General features: G+C 38.5%; 1 protein-coding gene across 1 annotated transcript; it reads left to right on the forward strand.

Annotated features, from left to right (window-relative positions):
• The first annotated feature begins 1,684 nt into the window (after positions 1-1,684).
• LOC108948651 (cytochrome P450 76T24-like) lies at positions 1,685-13,419 on the forward strand. Its single transcript, XM_070177712.1, has 3 exons — positions 1,685-1,822; positions 11,785-11,814; positions 12,700-13,419. Exons 2-3 carry the CDS (start codon positions 11,809-11,811, stop codon positions 13,303-13,305), a joined length of 612 nt encoding a protein of 203 aa, XP_070033813.1. The 5' UTR covers positions 1,685-1,822; positions 11,785-11,808; the 3' UTR covers positions 13,306-13,419.
• Positions 13,420-18,282: the final 4,863 nt, after the last annotated feature.

Consider the following 18,282-nt stretch of genomic DNA (forward strand, 5'->3'; position numbering starts at 1 on the left):
TTGACGGGTCCCAAAAGACTTGGTTGTATTTTTGGATCATTGGTTGAGAGACTAGTAAAGTTAAAAAATTTGAGAGTTTGACCATCATCAATATCGGGTCAAGACGACCTCTTTTCAGTTGTTTGAGTGTGCGAGCAGGTCTGTAGCATGTTTTATGATTGAAATTCATATATGGTTTGTGTCCGAGAGGTTTCGGATGAGTTTCAGGGTGGTTTCGGATCATTTCGGAGAAGTTTAAGTTTGTTGGTTTCTGGTGAGGTACTGTTCATTCACAATTGCGAACCATTTTCGCAATTGCGAAAATACTGTTCACTCGCAATTGCGAACAATTTGTCGTAATTGCGAACATTGTTCATGGGGGGAACTGTTCTTCCCAAATGCGAAGTTTTTGTCCGCAAATGCGAACCTGGACATAATGTTTAAGATCTGAAAACAACGGGATAAATATTCTTAACTCAATTTTGGTTAAAATATCTGAATCCATTGTTGTTTTTATCCCTAAATCAGTGAATTGGGTTGAAAATGGTAGAAATTTTTATAGACTTTAACTGAGGATTTGGAGGTCGAGTTGATGTCGGAATTTGGTAAAATTTGTATGGTTGGACTCGTGGTTGGACGAGCGTTCATATTTTGTAATATTTGTCGAGTTCCGAGACGTAGGCCCCACAGACGATTTTTGAGCTAAATTTCGGATTTTGCTGGAAAATTAGTATTTTCTTATGGAATTAATTCCAATAAATTTTATTGACTGAATCGAATTAATTGTGGCTATATTCGAGGCATTTGGAGGCCAATTCACGAGGCAAAGGCATAGAGGAATAAGGAATTACACGGTTTGAGGTAAGTAACACTTCTAAACTTGGTTCTGAGGGTATGAATCCTCGAATTGGTGTTATACAAACTGTTTGGAGGTGATGCACACGATAGTTGATGAGCGTGTGGACGTGCACCATAGAAATTGTGACTTGAATAAATCCTGTGAAGTTGTAAAAATTAAAAAATCATGTTATTATCCGAACATTTTCCACGTGTTAAAGAAATTGAGTTGAGGCTTTTATTAGAGATCATGTTTAGGCTACGTGCCAATATTTTTGGGACCCATGGGGTCGTGTTGCTGTTGAATTAATTATTTCAAGAACAAAAATATAAAATATACATTTCACACTTAGTTATATTTGTCCATTGTGAGGATATTTATGGGATCGAGCTGCGCGCCGCAGCATGCCATATTGGCTTTATATATATTAACATTAAATGGATCGGGACTGCCCGCCTGCAGCAGGCTATAATGGCTTTATATATTATTATTATATGGATCGGGGCTGCCCGCCTGCAGCAGGCCTTATAGGCTTTACTATTTAATGGAGCGGGGCTGCCCGCCTGCAGCAGCCCTTATAGGCTTTATTATTATACGGATCGGGACTGCCCGCCTGCAGTAGGCCATAAAGGCTTTATATCACGCTTGGGTTGAAGGAGCCCCTCCGGAGTATGTACACACCCTCAGTGAGCGTAGATGATTATATATATTCGGGATGGTTTTCCCAGGGCATGGACTTGCCTTACTTATTTATATTGTAATGAATTTCCTTGGACATGGATCTTGTCCGTATCATTTACATTTGGGGATAAATTACCCTAGGGCTGGATTGGCCTTATACGGTACTGAGTGACTGACTGTCAGACTCGATTCTCTCCAAGAACTTCGTCGCCAAAAGGCTGCATAACTAGTGAATCATATAAGGAAACAATGTCAAACTGGTACAACTGTTGACATCGGCCGTGTTGCTTTTGTGACAACGTTGAATTCAATATCGAACACCATTTTCTCGATGGATATGGTGGACCCAGAATTCAAGACAGCTAACGAGTTCAAGGAATTGATTTGGACAGTCCAACTTATCTGATTATTTTCCGATTCTCAAGCGGCTAGATTTGCAAGGAGTGAAACGTCGTATAGAGATAGCATATTTAAGGTTGCATGAGATATTTGACCAAATAATTGCACGAAATTGAAGGAGAAATCTGATTGTAAAAATCTTCCGTGTTTTTCATTGATTGCTTTGTACATGTATATATTATACACTTGACATATATATTTATTCCTCCCACACTAACCCACTAACTTATGTCTTCTTATATTATAATCCTCTTACTAACCCCATTAATTTATGTCCCCTCATGTCCACTAATTTATGTCCCCTAACCCATTAATTATGTCCCCCTATATTCTAAAGACATAATATGCACGACCACTTTTTCACCCTTCTTCTTCTTCACCCTTCTTCTCTATCTCTAAGTAAATTTCCACGAGTGTTAGAATTAGTATATGGTTTCTTCTTCCAAACATCCCCCCTCAAGTTGGAGGGTAACTTTGTGACCTCTAACTTGCTCAAAATCTCGGAGTGAGAAACCCCATAAAGTGGCTTTGTGAAGAGATCTGCCAGTTGATTTTTAGATGGAACAAAATAAAGGGTAATTAAACCGGAAAGGAACTGTTGACGCACAAAATGACAGTCAATTTTTACATGTTTTGTGCGTTCGTGGAAGACGGTTTTGGAAACCGGGCGATGTGAATGGCTTAAAGCTGTCAGAGTGAAGAGGCATGGGAAGACTTACTGGTGCAGAGAGATCTTCAAGAAGTCGAACTAACCATGTAAGTAATGCAATTACTCTTCTCATAGATCTGTATTCTGCCTCTGCAGAAGATAGGGAGATTGACACTTATTGCTTTGATTTCCAGGAAATGGGTACTCCTCCTAGTGTGATGAAGAATCCACTTATGGACCTCCTAGAATCCTTGCAAGAGGCCCAATCAGCATCGCAAAATGCAAGCAAGGAGAATGAGTGTTTTGCTAAGAGAAGAATTCCTTGTCCTGGATCACAACTCAAATATTTGAGCACTCATAAGGCAGTAGAGAAATGAGACTTACAGGGTCTCTGCATGTATTGACTGAGGGTAAGGACTACGAAATAAAGGCCCGGGTGAGTATTAGTGAGATAGTTCAACTTGCCAACCAGATGACGAAATACTGTTGGATATTGCAAGGGGTGCCCATCATCAGCTTGAAGCCTGGAGGAAGGATAAAGAGGAGAACTGACTCGAGGCAAATGAGACACATCAAATTCCTCCAGCATATCTAGGGTAAATCTCCTTTGGCTTACAATAAAACCCTCCTTTTCTCGCAGAATTTTCATCCCTAAAAAATAATGTATGTCTCCTAGATTTTGACATTGAATTCACTGTTTAGAAAACCCTTGATATGATGAATTTCTTCCAAGTCATCTCCAGTAAGCAGTATGTCATCTACATATACAGCTAGGATAGAAATAAGGTTTCCTGTACGTTTAAAAAATAGTGAGTAATCGTTTAATGATGAAGAATACCCCTTAAATCTCAAAGCTCATGCAAGCCTAGCATACCATTGCCCGGAAGCTTGTTTTAAACCATACAATGACTTATTGCCCGGAAGCTTGTTTTAAACCATACAATGACTTCCTTAGTAAACAAACATGCTTAGGACTAGGAGGTGTTAAAACCTCATGTACACCTCCTTTTGTAGATCACCATGCAAAAATGCATAGTTGACATCTAATTGACACACATTCCAATCTCTTTTGGCTGCAATAGTGAGTAAACACATTATCGTTGTCATTTTCACCACTGGTGAAAAAGTCTTACTATAATCTATTCCTTCTCTTTGGATATCCCCCCTGACCACCAGCCTTGCCTTCAACCTTTCAATTCTTCCATTCGAATGCTTTACCTTGTACACCCATTTGCAAGGCAGAGCCTTTTTTTTCTTTAGGTAATTCAACCACATGCCATGTGTGGTTGTCTTCTAGAGCTTTAAGCTCTGAATTCATAGCTTCTATCCAACATGGATGTTGACAAGCCTGTCCAAAACTATTAGGTTCTGTGAGAGTAGAGAGGGATTGCAACACATGTTGATTGTTGGGTGACAGAGAAAACAAACAAAATTCCCTAGGCTTACTTGGTTAAGTGAAACAAGCTGCTGCTACATTTGTGAACATGATATTACTGCATATATAATCTTTCAATTAGGCTGGTTGATTGGAAACTCTTCCTGACTTTCTCAATGGTGTAGGCTACTTGGGTATAGAAACAGGTGAGGTAGTGTGTGGTGTATCTAGGATAGACTGAAAAAGAATTGGGCTAGTAGACAATTGGTGATGAAAGGGAGTGTATGAAGAACTTGGTGATGGTAAGGAGAAAATATCACAAACTTCAGGTTCTAAAGAGATAGGTGAGTATTGATCTTGTGATGAAGGTGAATAGGTAGGTTCTGTAGTAAATGTTGAGCTTGGGAATATAGGATGTTGTGATGTGTTGGTTTCAACAAAAGGGAAGTGTGATTCATGAAATTTCACATCCCTTGACACAAATACTCTTCTTGTGGACAATTCCAATAGTTTAGATGGAATTTCACATCCCCCGGAAGTGGCTTTGTGAAGTGATCCGCCAGTTGGTTTTTAGATGAAACAAAAGAAAGGGTAATTAAACCGGAAAGGAACTGTTGATACACAAAATGATAGTCAATTTTTACATGTTTTATGCGTTCGTGGAAGACGGTTTTGGAAACCGGGTGATATGAATGGCTGCCTTGCTGTCAGAGTGAAGAGGTATGGGAAGACTTACTGGTGCAGAGAGATCTTCAAGAAGTCGAACTAACCATATAAGTTATGCAGTTACTCTTCTCATAGATCTGTATTCTGCCTCTGCAGAAGATAGGGAGATTGACACTTATTGCTTTGATTTTCAGGAAATGGGTACTCCCCTAGTGATGGAGAATCCACTTACGGGCATCCTAGAATCCTTGCAAGAGGCCCAATCAGTATCGCAAAATGCAAGCAAGGAGAATGAGTGTTTTGCTGAGAGAAGAATTCCTTGTCCTGGATCACAACTCTAAATATTTGAGCACTCATAAGGCAGCAGAGAAATGAGACTTACAGGGTCTCTGCATGTATTGACTGAGGGTAAGGACTACGAAATAAAGGCCCGGGTGAGTGTTAGTGAGATAGTTCAACTTGCCAACCAGATGACGAAATACTATTGGATATTGCAAGGGGTGCCCATCATCAGCTTGAAGCTTGGAGGAAGGATCAAGAGGAGAACTGACTCGAGGCAAATGAGATACATCAAATTCCTCCAGCATATCTAGGGTAAATCTCTTTTGGCTTACAATAAAACCTTCCTTTTCTCGCAGAATTTCCATTCCTAAAAAATAATGTATGTCTCCTAGATTTTTGACCTTGAATTCACTGTTTAGAAAACCCTTGATATGCTGAATTTCTTCCAAGTCATCTCCAGTAAGCGGTATGTCATCTACATATACTGCTAGGATAGAAATCAGGTTTCCTGTCCGTTTAAAAAATAGTGAGTAATCGTTTAATGATGAAGAATACCCCTTAAAACTCAAAGCTCATGCAAGCCTAACATACCATTGCCTGGAAGCTTGTTTTAAACCATACAATGACTTCCTTAGTTAACAAACATGCTTAGGACTAGGAGCTGTTAAAACTTCATGTACACCTCCTTTTTTAGATCACCATGCAAACATGCATTGTTGATATCTAATTGACACATATTCCAATCTCTTTTGGCTGCAATAGTGAGTAAACACATTATCGTTGTCATTTTCACCACTGGTGAAAAAGTCTCACTATAATCTATTCCTTCTCTTTGGATATCCCCCCTGACCACTAGCCTTGCCTTCAACCTTTTAATTCTTCCATTCGAATGCTTTACCTTGTACACCCATTTGCAAGGCAGAGCCTTTTTTTTCTTTAGGTAATTCAACCACATGCCATGTGTGGTTGTCTTCTAGAGCTTTAAGCTCTGAATTCATAGCTTCTATCCAACATGGATGTTGACAAGCCTGTCCAAAACTGTTAGGTTCTGTGAGAATAGAGAGGGATTGCAGCACATGTTGATTGTTGGGTGACAGAGAAAAGAAACAAAATTCCCTAGGCTTACTTGGTTAAGTGAAACAAGCTGATGCTACATTTGTGAACACGATATTACTACATACATAATCTTTCAAGTAGGTTGGTTGATTGGAAACTCTTCCTGACTTTCTCAATGGTGTAGGCCACTTGGGTATAGAAACAGGTGAGGTAGTGTGTGGTGTATCTAGGATAGACTGAAAAAGAATTGGGCTAGTAGACAATTGGTGATGAAAGGGAGTGTATGAAGAACTTGGTGATGGTAAGGAGAAAATATCACAAACTTCAGGTTCTAAAGAGATAGGTGAGGATTGATCTTGTGATGAAGGTGAATAGGTAGATTCTGTATTAAATGTTGAGCTTGGGAATATAGGATGTTGTGATGTGCTGGTTTCAACAAAAGGGAAGTGTGATTCATGAAATTTCACATCCCTTGACACAAATACTCTTCTTGTGGACAATTCTAATAGCCTATATCCCTTCTGATGAAGTGGATAACCAAGCAAAACACAAGTTGTTGCCCTATCATCGAACTTGCCTCTTCCCTGGGTTATTGTAGAAGCATAACCAAGGCATCCAAAATTCTTTAAATGATCATACTTAGGTTTCTCTTGAAATAAAACCTCATATGGTGTCTTTCCTTTAAGAAAACTAGAAGGCATCCTATTAATAAGATGTGTGGCAGTTAGGATAGATTCACCCCAATATGACATATGTAGCTTGGATTGAAACATTAACCATCTCGCAATCTCTAAGAGGTGTCTATGCTTCCTTTCAATAATTTCATTCTGTTAAGGAGTTGTTACACAAGACAGTTGGTGTAGAATTCTTTCTGAAGCTAGGAAAGTTGCCTCTTGTGTACCTTTTCCCAATTCTAATGCATTGTCAGATCTTATCATTCTGACTTTCACATTGAATTGCCTTTCATCCATAGACAGAAAAGATTTAAGCATAGGAAAAGCATTGCTTTTTGCACTTAATAAAAATGTCCATGTTCCTCTGCTATAGTTATCTAATACAGTAAAGAAAAATTTGAATCCATTGTAAGTATTTGACTTATAAGGTCTCCATGTGTCTATATGTATAACTTCAAATATATGCTTGGATTTTATGCTACTAATCATATTTGGATTGTACTAGACACATTCAAATATTTTAGGTACCTAACTTATATGATTATTTTCCGGTTCTCAAGCGGCTAGATTTGCAAGGAGTGAAACATTGTATAGAGCAAGCATATTTAAGGTTGCATGAGATATTTGACAAAATAATTGTACGAAATTGAAGGAGAAATCTGATTGAAAAAATCTTCCGTGTTTTTCATTGATTGCTTTGGACATGTATATATTATAAACTTGACATATATATTTATTCCTCCCACACTAACCCACTAACTCATGTCTTCTTATATTATAATCCCCTTACTAACCCCATTAATTTATGTCCCGTCATGTCCACTAATTTATGTCCCCTAACCTATTAATTATGTCCCCCTATATTCTAAAGACATAATATGCACGACCACTTTTTCACCCTTCTTCTTCTTCACCCTTCTTCTCTATCTCTAAGTAAATCTCCACGAGTGTTAGAATTAGGATATGGTTTCTTCTTTCAAACATCCCCCCTCAAGTTGGAGGGTAACTTTGTGACCTCTAACTTGCTCAAAATCTCGGAGTGAGAAACCCCCGGAAGTGGCTTTGTGAAGTGATCCGCCAGTTGGTTTTTAGATGGAATAAAAGAAAGGGTAATTAAACCGGAAAGGAACTGTTGACACACAAAATAACAGTCAATTTTTACATGTTTTGTGCATCCGTGGAAGACGGTTTTGGAAACCGGGCGATATGAATGGCTGCCTTGCTGTCAGAGTGAAGAGGTATGGGAAGACTTACTGGTGCAGAGAGATCTTCAAGAAGTCGAACTAACCATGTAAGTTATGCAGTTACTCTTCTCATAGATCTATATTCTGCCTCTGCAGAAGATAGGGAGATTGACACTTATTGCTTTGATTTCCAGGAAATGGGTACTCCTCCTAGTGTGATGAAGAATCCACTTACGGGCCTCCTAGAATCCTTGTAAGAGGCCCAATCAGCATCGCAAAATGCAAGCAAGGAGAATGAGTGTTTTGCTGAGAGAAGAATTCCTTGTCCTGGATCACAACTCTAAATATTTGAGCACTCATAAGGCAGCAGAGAAATGAGACTTACAGGGTCTCTGCATGTATTGACTGAGGGTAAGGACTACGAAATAAAGGCCCGGGTGAGTGTTAGTGAGATAGTTCAACTTGCCAACCAGATGACGAAATACTATTGGATATTGCAAGGGGTGCCCATCATCAGCTTGAAGCTTGGAGGAAGGATCAAGAGGAGAACTGACTCGAGGCAAATGAGATACATCAAATTCCTCCAGCATATCTAGGGTAAATCTCTTTTGGCTTACAATAAAACCTTCCTTTTCTCGCAGAATTTCCATTCCTAAAAAATAATATATGTCTCCTAGATTTTTGACCTTGAATTCACTGTTTAGAAAACCCTTGATATGCTGAATTTCTTCCAAGTCATCTCCAGTAAGCAGTATGTCATCTACATATACAGCTAGGATAGAAATCAGGTTTCCTGTCCGTTTAAAAAATAGTGAGTAATCGTTTAATGATGAAGAATACCCCTTAAAACTCAAAGCTCATGCAAGCCTAACATACCATTGCCTGGAAGCTTGTTTTAAACCATACAATGACTTCCTTAGTTAACAAACATGCTTAGGACTAGGAGGTGTTAAAACCTCATGTATACCTCCTTTTGTAGATCACCATGCAAACATGCATTGTTGATATCTAATTGACACATATTCCAATCTCTTTTGGCTGCAATAGTGAGTAAACACATTATCGTTGTCATTTTCACCACTGGTGAAAAAGTCTCACTATAATCTATTCCTTCTCTTTGGATATCCCCCCTGACCACTAGCCTTGCCTTCAACCTTTCAATTCTTCCATTCGAATGCTTTACCTTGTACACCCATTTGCAAGGCAGAGCCTTTTTTTTCTTTAGGTAATTCAACCACATGCCATGTGTGGTTATCTTCTAGAGCTTTAAGCATTCATAGCTTCTATCCAACATGGATGTTGACAAGCCTGTCCAAAACTGTTAGGTTCTGTGAGAGTAGAGAGGGATTGCAGCACATGTTGATTGTTGGGTGACAGAGAAAAGAAACAAAATTTCCTAGGCTTACTTGGTTAAGTGAAACAAACTGATGCTACATTTGTGAACATGATATTACTGCATACATAATCTTTCAAGTAGGTTGGTTGATTGGAAACTCTTCCTGACTTTCTCAATGGTGTAGGCTACTTGGGTATAGAAACAGGTGAGGTAGTGTGTGGTGTATCTAGGATAGACTGAAAAAGAATTGGGCTAGTAGACAATTGGTGATGAAAGGGAGTGTATGAAGAACTTGGTGATGGTAAGGAGAAAATATCACAAACTTCAGGTTCTAAAGAGATAGGTGAGGATTGATCTTGTGATGAAGGTGAATAGGTAGGTTCTGTAGTAAATGTTGAGCTTGGGAATATAAGATGTTGTGATGTGCTGGTTTCAACAAAAGGGAAGTGTGATTCATGAAATTTTACATCCCTTGACACAAATACTCTTCTTGTGGACAATTCCAATAGCTTATATCCATTCTGATGAAGCGGATAACCAAGCAAAACACAAATTGTTGCCCTATCATCGAACTTGCCTCTTCCCTGGGCTATTGTAGAAGCATAACAAAGGCATCCAAAATTCTTTAAATGATCATACTTGGGTTTCTCTTGAAATAAAACCTCATATGGTGTCTTTCCTTTAAGAACACTAGAAGGCATCTTATTAATAAGATGTGTGGCAGTTAGGATAGATTCACCCCAATATGACATATGTAGCTTGGATTGAAACATTAACTCTCTCGCAATCTCTAAGAAGTGTCTATGCTTCTTTTCAACAATTCCATTCTGTTAAGGAGTTGTTACACAAGACAGTTGGTGTATAATTCTTTCTGAAGCTAGGAAAGTTGCCTCTTGTGTACCTTTTCCCAATTCTAATACATTGTCAGATCTTATCATTCTAACTTTCTCATTGAATTGCCTTTCAACCATAGACAGAAAAAATTTAAGCATAGAAAAAGCATTGCTTTTTGCACTTAATAAAAATGTCCATATTCCTCTGCTATAGTTATCTACTACAGTAAAGAAATATCTGAATCCATTGTAAGTATTTGACTTATAAGGTCCCCATGTGTCTATATGTATAAGTTCAAATATATGCTTGGAGTTTATGCTACTAATCATATTTGGATTGTACTAGACACATTCAAATATTTTAGGTTACTAATCACATTTGGATAAGTTAAAATATCTTCTGGATTATTTGGATTCTGGAAATCCAATAAATCTTCTAGATTTTATTCTACAAGACACATTTGGATTGTACTTCTTTTTCCCTTTAAACCTTTGATGAAGCTTAACAAACATTTGCCCTGCGTTGTTATATTTTGGTGATATGGCTGCTCCTCTTTGTGTTTGGCTTCTAAGTTTCTAATAATTCTTCCCTTGTCATGTGATCATAAAATCGGCAAAATTAGCTAGAAGTTGTGCATTAGGCTACTTGGCGTCTCCAGCTGCCATGAATAATACTGATTTAGAATTAAAATGTGCATTTGCATAAACTTCTCTTTGATTTTCATCTTGCAAGAGAAATGAATAAGCAACATCTATGCTAGGCAAAAGGTTCATCATGAGTATATTTCCTCTTGCTTGTGCATAGATGTCATTTAATCCCATTAGGAATTGGATCAATCTCTGATCATCAAGAGACTTAGTCAACTTTACCTTTCCTTCACAAACACATGAACAACATATGATAACATTTAAAGCATCTAATTCATCCCACAGTCGTTTGAACTTAGTGAAGTATGCTGCAATATTACTGTTTCCCTGTACTAAACCTGATAACTCCTTCTGCAGATGATAAAGCTTGGCTCCATTTGATCTCCCAAATTTCTGCTCCAAGCTGTCCCAAATTTCTTTTGCAGTTTTGGAGTATATCACACTGTCTGCAATATCCTTTGAGAGAGCATTTAGGATCCAAGAGATGACCATGTCATTCACACAACTCCATTATTCATGGCCTGGAGATTTCAGATCTGGAGATTGACATGCTCCATTGATGAAACCAAGTTTGTTCTTGGGTGACAAAGACAGGAGAATAGATCTCCTACACACTGGGTATCCTCTTCCATCAAACACGGTGTTGACTAGAGTCATTCCAGGTGAGTCAGAGTTGTTGAGAAGATAATGGTGATTGACATCATAACTAACTGGTTTTGCAGCATTGCTCGTATCACCAGTAAACGTGATGGTTCTTTTAAACATTTTAGGTTACTGATTATGATGATGAATCTGATGTAAATGGATTTGATGGTTGGACTGTTGGATCGAGCTTATTGCTCTGATACCATGTACGAAATTGAAGGAGAAATCTGATTGAAAAAATCTCCCGTATTTTTCATTGCTTGAACATGTATATATTATACACTTGACATATATATTTATTCCTCCCACACTAACCCACAAACTTATGTCTCCTTATATTCTCAAGACATAATATGCACGACCACTTCTTCACCCTTCTTCTCTATCTCTAAGTAAATCTCCACGAGTGTTAGAATTAGAATATGGTTTCTTCTTCCCAACAATAATTGAGAAGACAATAGAAGCTAGAACCTCAGGGATGAAGAAAAAAGGAGATTTGTTGGATGTACTTCTTGATCAATGTGAAGAAGATGCGCCCATTTGGCACAACGATCAAGCCTCTTATGGTGGTAATTGCTTCTTCTTTTTCTCTTTCCTTTTCAAATTTGAATTTTGAGTTTCACCTTATACTTAAGTGAAAAAGAACAGTTGGCACGGTGGACTCTTGATTCAGCCCTTTAGGCCTTCCTCTTCCTCTTCTCTCTGTAAAGGGCCACGCTTGAACTGTGCACACGGTTCACACCATAGTTTCGTAATTCCTTTCTTGATCTCTTATGAAAGCGTGGCTACAGATGGGCAACCATGTCTACGTTTGAGGCCACGATTTCAATGACTTCTTCCAGCTTCAACTTAGCCAACTTTTCTTAAGTTGGGCACTTGGCCACTTAGCTAGGAGACTTTCAACTTGGGTTAAAATTATATCCAAGTATATTAATGCCCCCTTATTCTTATGTGATCCTGATGTGATCCTGCACGTACTTCAAGGCTATGTAAATTAACCCTTTTAAAACAGAAAAAGTTTCTAGGCTTTACAAGCTCGTCCAGATGACGAGTGACTTTTTCAAAATTCTCTCCAAATATTTAGGTGGTCCAGAATGTAGAAATAGCACGACTAGCCACTTTTCAGCCCCGTAATTGAAAAATAGCTATTGTCACAGAGTTTCAATTTCACCTGCAATTTCAAAGTCTGATTTTTTAATTACAGAGCTGAAAAGTGACTACTTGTGAATTTTATCCCATTTGTACTTGAACAGTTTTTATGACAATCCCTAACTCAATGGGTTGTCAAATAGAGACCTCAACTTGTAGAAACAAATATTTTCAGCGTACCAAGTTGTATTAAATAATCTTCTTAAATAAATTAACAAAGTTAGTAATTATGTACCTTCTGCAAAACAGAATATATATGAAGCTAATAGATTCTTGCATGTGTGTGGCACGACAACCGATGACAGGAATTATTAATGGCTGGAAGTGACACATCTGCTATAACAACAGAATGGGTAATGGCAGAACTACTTCTAAATCCTCATGAGTTACAAAAAGTAAGAGAAGAAATTCTTCAACAAATAGGCATAGAAAGGCCAGTAAAAGAATCAGACATTGAGAAACTTCCATACCTCCAGGCAGCGGTAAAAGAAACCATGAGACTTCACCCAACAGTTTCATTACTCTTGCCACACAAAGCACAAAACGATGTAGAAGTATTGGGCTACATTGTGCCCAAGAATAGTCAAGTTTCCGTGAATGCTTGGGCAATTGGAAGAGACCCAAAGTCCTGGGAAAAGCCACTAAAGTTTCTGCCTGAGAGATTCATAAAGTCTAGTGTGGATTACAAAGGTAGGGACTTTGAGTTTATACCGTTTGGCGCCGGCCGGAGAATTTGTCCGGGAATGCCACTTGCTATAAGGATGGTGAATTTGATGTTGGCTTCTATTATTCAACCATTTAGTTGGAAGCTACCTGATGGGATGGCACCGGAGAAACTGGACATGGAGGAACAGTTTGGAGTTAACGTGAGGAAGGTTGTTCCTCTTGTTGCCATTCCTAGTATGGAATAAAATAAGGTCATTGTTTAGTCTATATACGTGATTTGCCACTGTTTTTACCTTAATGGGATTGTTCCTATGAGCGATGTGATTGTGAGAAGTATGTTTATGTAAGGTACGGGTGATATGTGTTTCAGAATGAAGCATTTAGTTGGAGATAATAAACTTGAAATAAGTAACGAACTTCAACATCTTGGATCACTATTCTTAATTTTTTTTTATTACCCATATGTTTAGAACGTTGAGAACTACAGGTTATGACAACACTTTTAAGTACCAATTGCCACTATGATTTGTGTACGTCGAATAGGGATATATTGAGTGGTAGCATATGTTCAGAAGTTCTGTTTTAGTTTCACCATTTTCATCTTTTAATTTGTTTAATTGCCTAGCTACTTAACTTCTTCTTGTGTTCCTTGATTCAAATAACTGACATGGTTCCACCCATGCTTCAGTGCTTTCACCCTGTATTACTTTACATTTTTCAACTTTATGTCAACTCTAGGCAGCAGGTCAATTGCCCCAAAAAATAAGAATTTAGGATAAATTACTTTAAATAAAAGCATACAAAGCATGACAAGAAAGTAAAGAAACTATAAATTCATATAAAACGAGGAAATTAGAAAATGGTACAAATGCAAACCTGAAAAGTAGTTTCGAGTGCTTCATCAACTGCTCAGAATTTCCAAATATGAATGTCAGGAAGCAGCAAAACAACAAGTCATCATTGTTAAAGAAAAGATCAATAGAGTAGTGTTACCTTGCTCCATTAATGCTTCAAACTGGGTGATTGCTTCTTCTGAAATCACACACATGGATCCCCCTTTTCATTGTTCACAAGCAGCCAAGAAATATGTCAGAAGTTAAATCGACTTACCCTAGCCAAGACTTGCGCAAATCCTGCGATATCATATGTAAAATTGTTGAAATCATCATTCTCGCTAACTGTATAAACCACTGAAAAAGAGAATTTGAGATTTGAGCACATACCTGATGGAGTCACAATTTCAGATTAGGGCTTTTGGGTCGATAACAGATGGGTCATAATTTGTGATTTGGGCGGAGAGAAAATGGAGTTTGGGGGGGGGAGAATTTATGGAGAGAAACGAGCAAAGAGAAGAGCTCATACAACTTTGGAGTCAAATTTTTAAGTTGCCATAAAACTTTGCATTCAAATTTTATTCTCAGTGGGAATGACAAATTCAATCTTTAGCAGTACCTGTTACAGGCTAAACGTTTATCTTGTCAGATCGCCACAACAAAATATATACTATAACTTTTGTCGCAATTAAAAAGAGTCGTCACTAAAGTGTGATTTCTTTTAGTGCTGCTCTTATACTTTATCAAAACCCCAATCCAAGCGCTTAAAAGATATTCTCTCCGTTCCAATTTATACGAAATTTAAAAAAAATAAAGATTTTTGGAATTTGTGGTCCTAAACAAGTCAAAAAGGGGCCTAGAGTATTTGTGTGGTTATAAACGCTTCTCATTAAGGGTAGAATTATAAGTTTAAGCAAAATTGTGTTCCAAATTTAGAAATGGGTCATTCTTTTTTGAACGGACCAAAAAGGAAATAGGTTCACATAAACTGGAAGAGAGGGATTCCCAATTAATAATACTCCCTCTGTTCCAATTTATGTGAACATGTTTGACTGGGCACGGAGTTTAAGAAAAAATAAAAGAGTTTTGGAATTTGTGATCCTAAACAAGCCAAAAAGGGGTCCAGAATATTTGTGTGGTTATAAAAGCTTCTCATTAAAGGTACAATTGTAAGTTTAAGCTAAATTATTACCAAATTTAGAAATGGGTCATTTTTTTTAGAACGGATCAAAAAGGAAATAGATTCACATAAACTGAAACAGAGTGAGCAGTAGTTATTCATCTAATTTTCATATGGAGAATATTTAAAAAGAAAAGGAAAATTGGTCGATTTTGTTTAAAATTGAGCAACTTTATGTTTCGTTAAACTCTAGGTCTAATCTTATCCTCCCCTGATGTTATGAAAAATTCTTTTTCAAAACTTTTGGTCAAATCCTACTCATTCCCTCTGATATTATGAAAAAGTCTCATTTTAAACTTTTGGTACAGTCTTACTGTATACTCATAAAATAGTACAATTGAATTTATATGTGGTTTATAGACAAGTGAATCGATTTGATCCTAAAATGATAAACAAAATAAACAAGAATGTAAGACTTAGCGTTGAAGTCTAGATAAGACAGCAGAAATCCTGGTTCCGGGTGCAGAGCTTCCGGAAGCAGTGGTAACAATATTAGTAAGCAAGAAGATAAAAATATTATTAAGCTTTTGAACAGAGTATAGTATGTGCTTGTGAGAAAATTCGTATCCTTTTCAATGGTGGTTGAGCTCACTATTTATAATTGCACCTAGGGAACAAGGTCCTAGGATCAATGCCTTCTTAAATAACAATTATGAGGGTGTGTAACGGTAGGCAGTGAATGTCATATTCTCTATAACGGATTATATACTTAATGCTATAGAATATTCTCCATTAAATACTACCGAGTGGTAGGCATTTATTTCGCCTTTATGAACATCGTTCCCTTCGGGGACAAACGAGATTGTTGTCTTCGGACCTGATTGTCTTTTGTCTTCGGCTTCACGTGTCGCTTTATCATGTGAGCATTTAATATGAACATATTTTATCCTATATAGATAGTCCCCCTGCTTTCCGGTGTCATAACCTTGTGTCACCGGAAAGTTGGTAAAGATACCTTTCTTGGCGAGAAATTCTCTAATCCCCTCTGAAAAATTTCTGACGCTTGATTAGTCGCACATCTCTCCGTATTTAATGCCCCGAACACATGTCATGCCACGATTCAACAATAATTTCGCTGAATCTCAGGGTAAGTATAACTACAATTTTAGCCGCCTATTCTTTTACTTATACACTTCAATTTACTTCTTTTACACTTCACAACCTCTTAGAACTTTTTCGACTTCTTTACTCAACTCCTTCTAACTTTCTTTACCATTCTTCTCCTTCAAAGAGACTTCTTACTTCTTTCTACTAAATATGGCTTCTTCTTCCAAAAATCACAGTTCCTCAAAGAACAAAGGAAGTGTTGAAGATGCTGCTCCTCCCACGGTGAGCACCATTATTCTCAGAAGGCTTATTACAACTAAGGACTTCGAAGAGAAGTACCCTTCTGCTAACCCTTAAACATGGGTTGTTGGCGTGTATCCCTCTTTCATCCGTCCTTCTAGTATCCCTGTTGTGAAAGAAGATTGTGGTTGTCAAGATTTAAACATCATCGCTCCTGACCTGGTGGAGCGGGTAACCTTCTTTAAGAAGGGTTTTACGTAAGTTTATACGTATCCCTTTACTTTGGGCCCGTCCTCATTGAGCGGGGGCACTTGACTCCATTATCTTGGAGTTTTGCCTTCGTTACCAAGTCTGTTTAGCACAGGTGAGCCTTTCTGTGTGGCGGACTATTTCTTGTCTTCGGCGGCTATGCCAGGAGATGGGGGAAGAACTCTTCCTAGCTCGGCTGATGAACCATTATTCCCTCAAGAGTTTTCGTGGGGTAATGATAAAATTCAGCAAACGTGGTCACCATGCTTTGCTCACCAGCATGGATGATGACAACGACCGGGGGTGGATGGAGCGATTCATTGTAGTTGCTACCAGGGACATCATCTCGGCTACGACTTCATCTTTTCCTGAATTATGGAACTGTACTCGTAAGTTCATCGTTTGTCTTTTGTTCTACTTAAAGATTGTCCATGTTATTATTGATCCTTTTTCTTTCACTATTTTAGCAACTTGGTGGACACCACCAAGGGTTGAAGGGTTGGACTAATGGGTCCAGAAAATCATGGATATCACTACGCCCGAGACCTGCACATAGAAAGAACTGGCCCTTAAATACGGGCGGAAGGCCAAAAATCATGGTAGGTCGAACTGAGGATGATGCATCGGCACTTTGGAGGGAGTATATATAGTGGAAGATGCCAATTTTTGCTTCCAAGTACTAGTCGTTGTTCCCGGTATCGTGAGGCTGGGTACCGGGTCTCTCCCATCTTCGGTTGATGAGCAACCAACAACTAGCATTGTTATTGCCGCAGCTGTTTCTCAACCTACAATGCTATCAGCTTCATCTCCTACTTCACTAACTTTGCCTTTGCCACCAGCAACTGCTACATCATCTCCACCGACCGCAGTTTTTTGAGAGGAGGATGTCCCTCTTCCCCAGTCTCCAGTTCATGAGAATTTGGGGCAAAATTATTCTGCCCCCTCCGAGGATCCCCAAAGGAGGAGGAGCGTCTCCCTCTCGATTTCTACCGGATGTCATCTGTTATCCTGATCGATGGAACTTGCTAATTATCTGAAGCCTATGGCTTCAGAAAAAGATAGGAATAAAATACAATCTCTCTGGGGAGAGTGTTTGTTGAACAATGCCATGTACAACGCAACGGCGATACAATCTTTGTTTTCTTTATTTTTTCTTCTATCGTAGTTATGGAAAGGTTTTTAATTTGTACTTCTATTTTGCAGGCTAACTTCCTTGATTACGAGGGCCTTCAGAGGTTGATTATTGATAAGGAGGAACTTACCTCCGAGTGAGATCAATTGTTATCCGAGCGAGATCAAATTGATGCTCGTCTCTCAAAACTGGAAGCACGAGCTGCTGAAGCCATTGAGTTGGAGGCTCGGCTGCAGCAAAGCGAGCAAAAGGTAATGACCCTTGTCCAAGAGGCTGCCCTATTAAGGGTACAATTTCAATAAACTATGTCAAAAAGGGTTGAGGTCCACAATGTTGTTCTTGCTGCATCCGATCGCGGGGCTGCCTCTACTAAGAGATTGAATAACTTGGAGGCGGCCTTGAACTCCAAAACTGAAGAAGTTGCTGCTGCCTAAAAGAAGTATGCCCGGTTAAAAGAGAGGCATAAGAGAGTCATGGAGCACAATAGAGTTTTTAACTCTACTATTCGTGACCTTGATGTCAGCCTCTAGGCCGCTATATC

This window comes from Nicotiana tomentosiformis, chromosome 6 (assembly GCF_000390325.3).
Source record: "Nicotiana tomentosiformis chromosome 6, ASM39032v3, whole genome shotgun sequence".
Taxonomy (NCBI): Eukaryota; Viridiplantae; Streptophyta; class Magnoliopsida; order Solanales; family Solanaceae; genus Nicotiana; species Nicotiana tomentosiformis.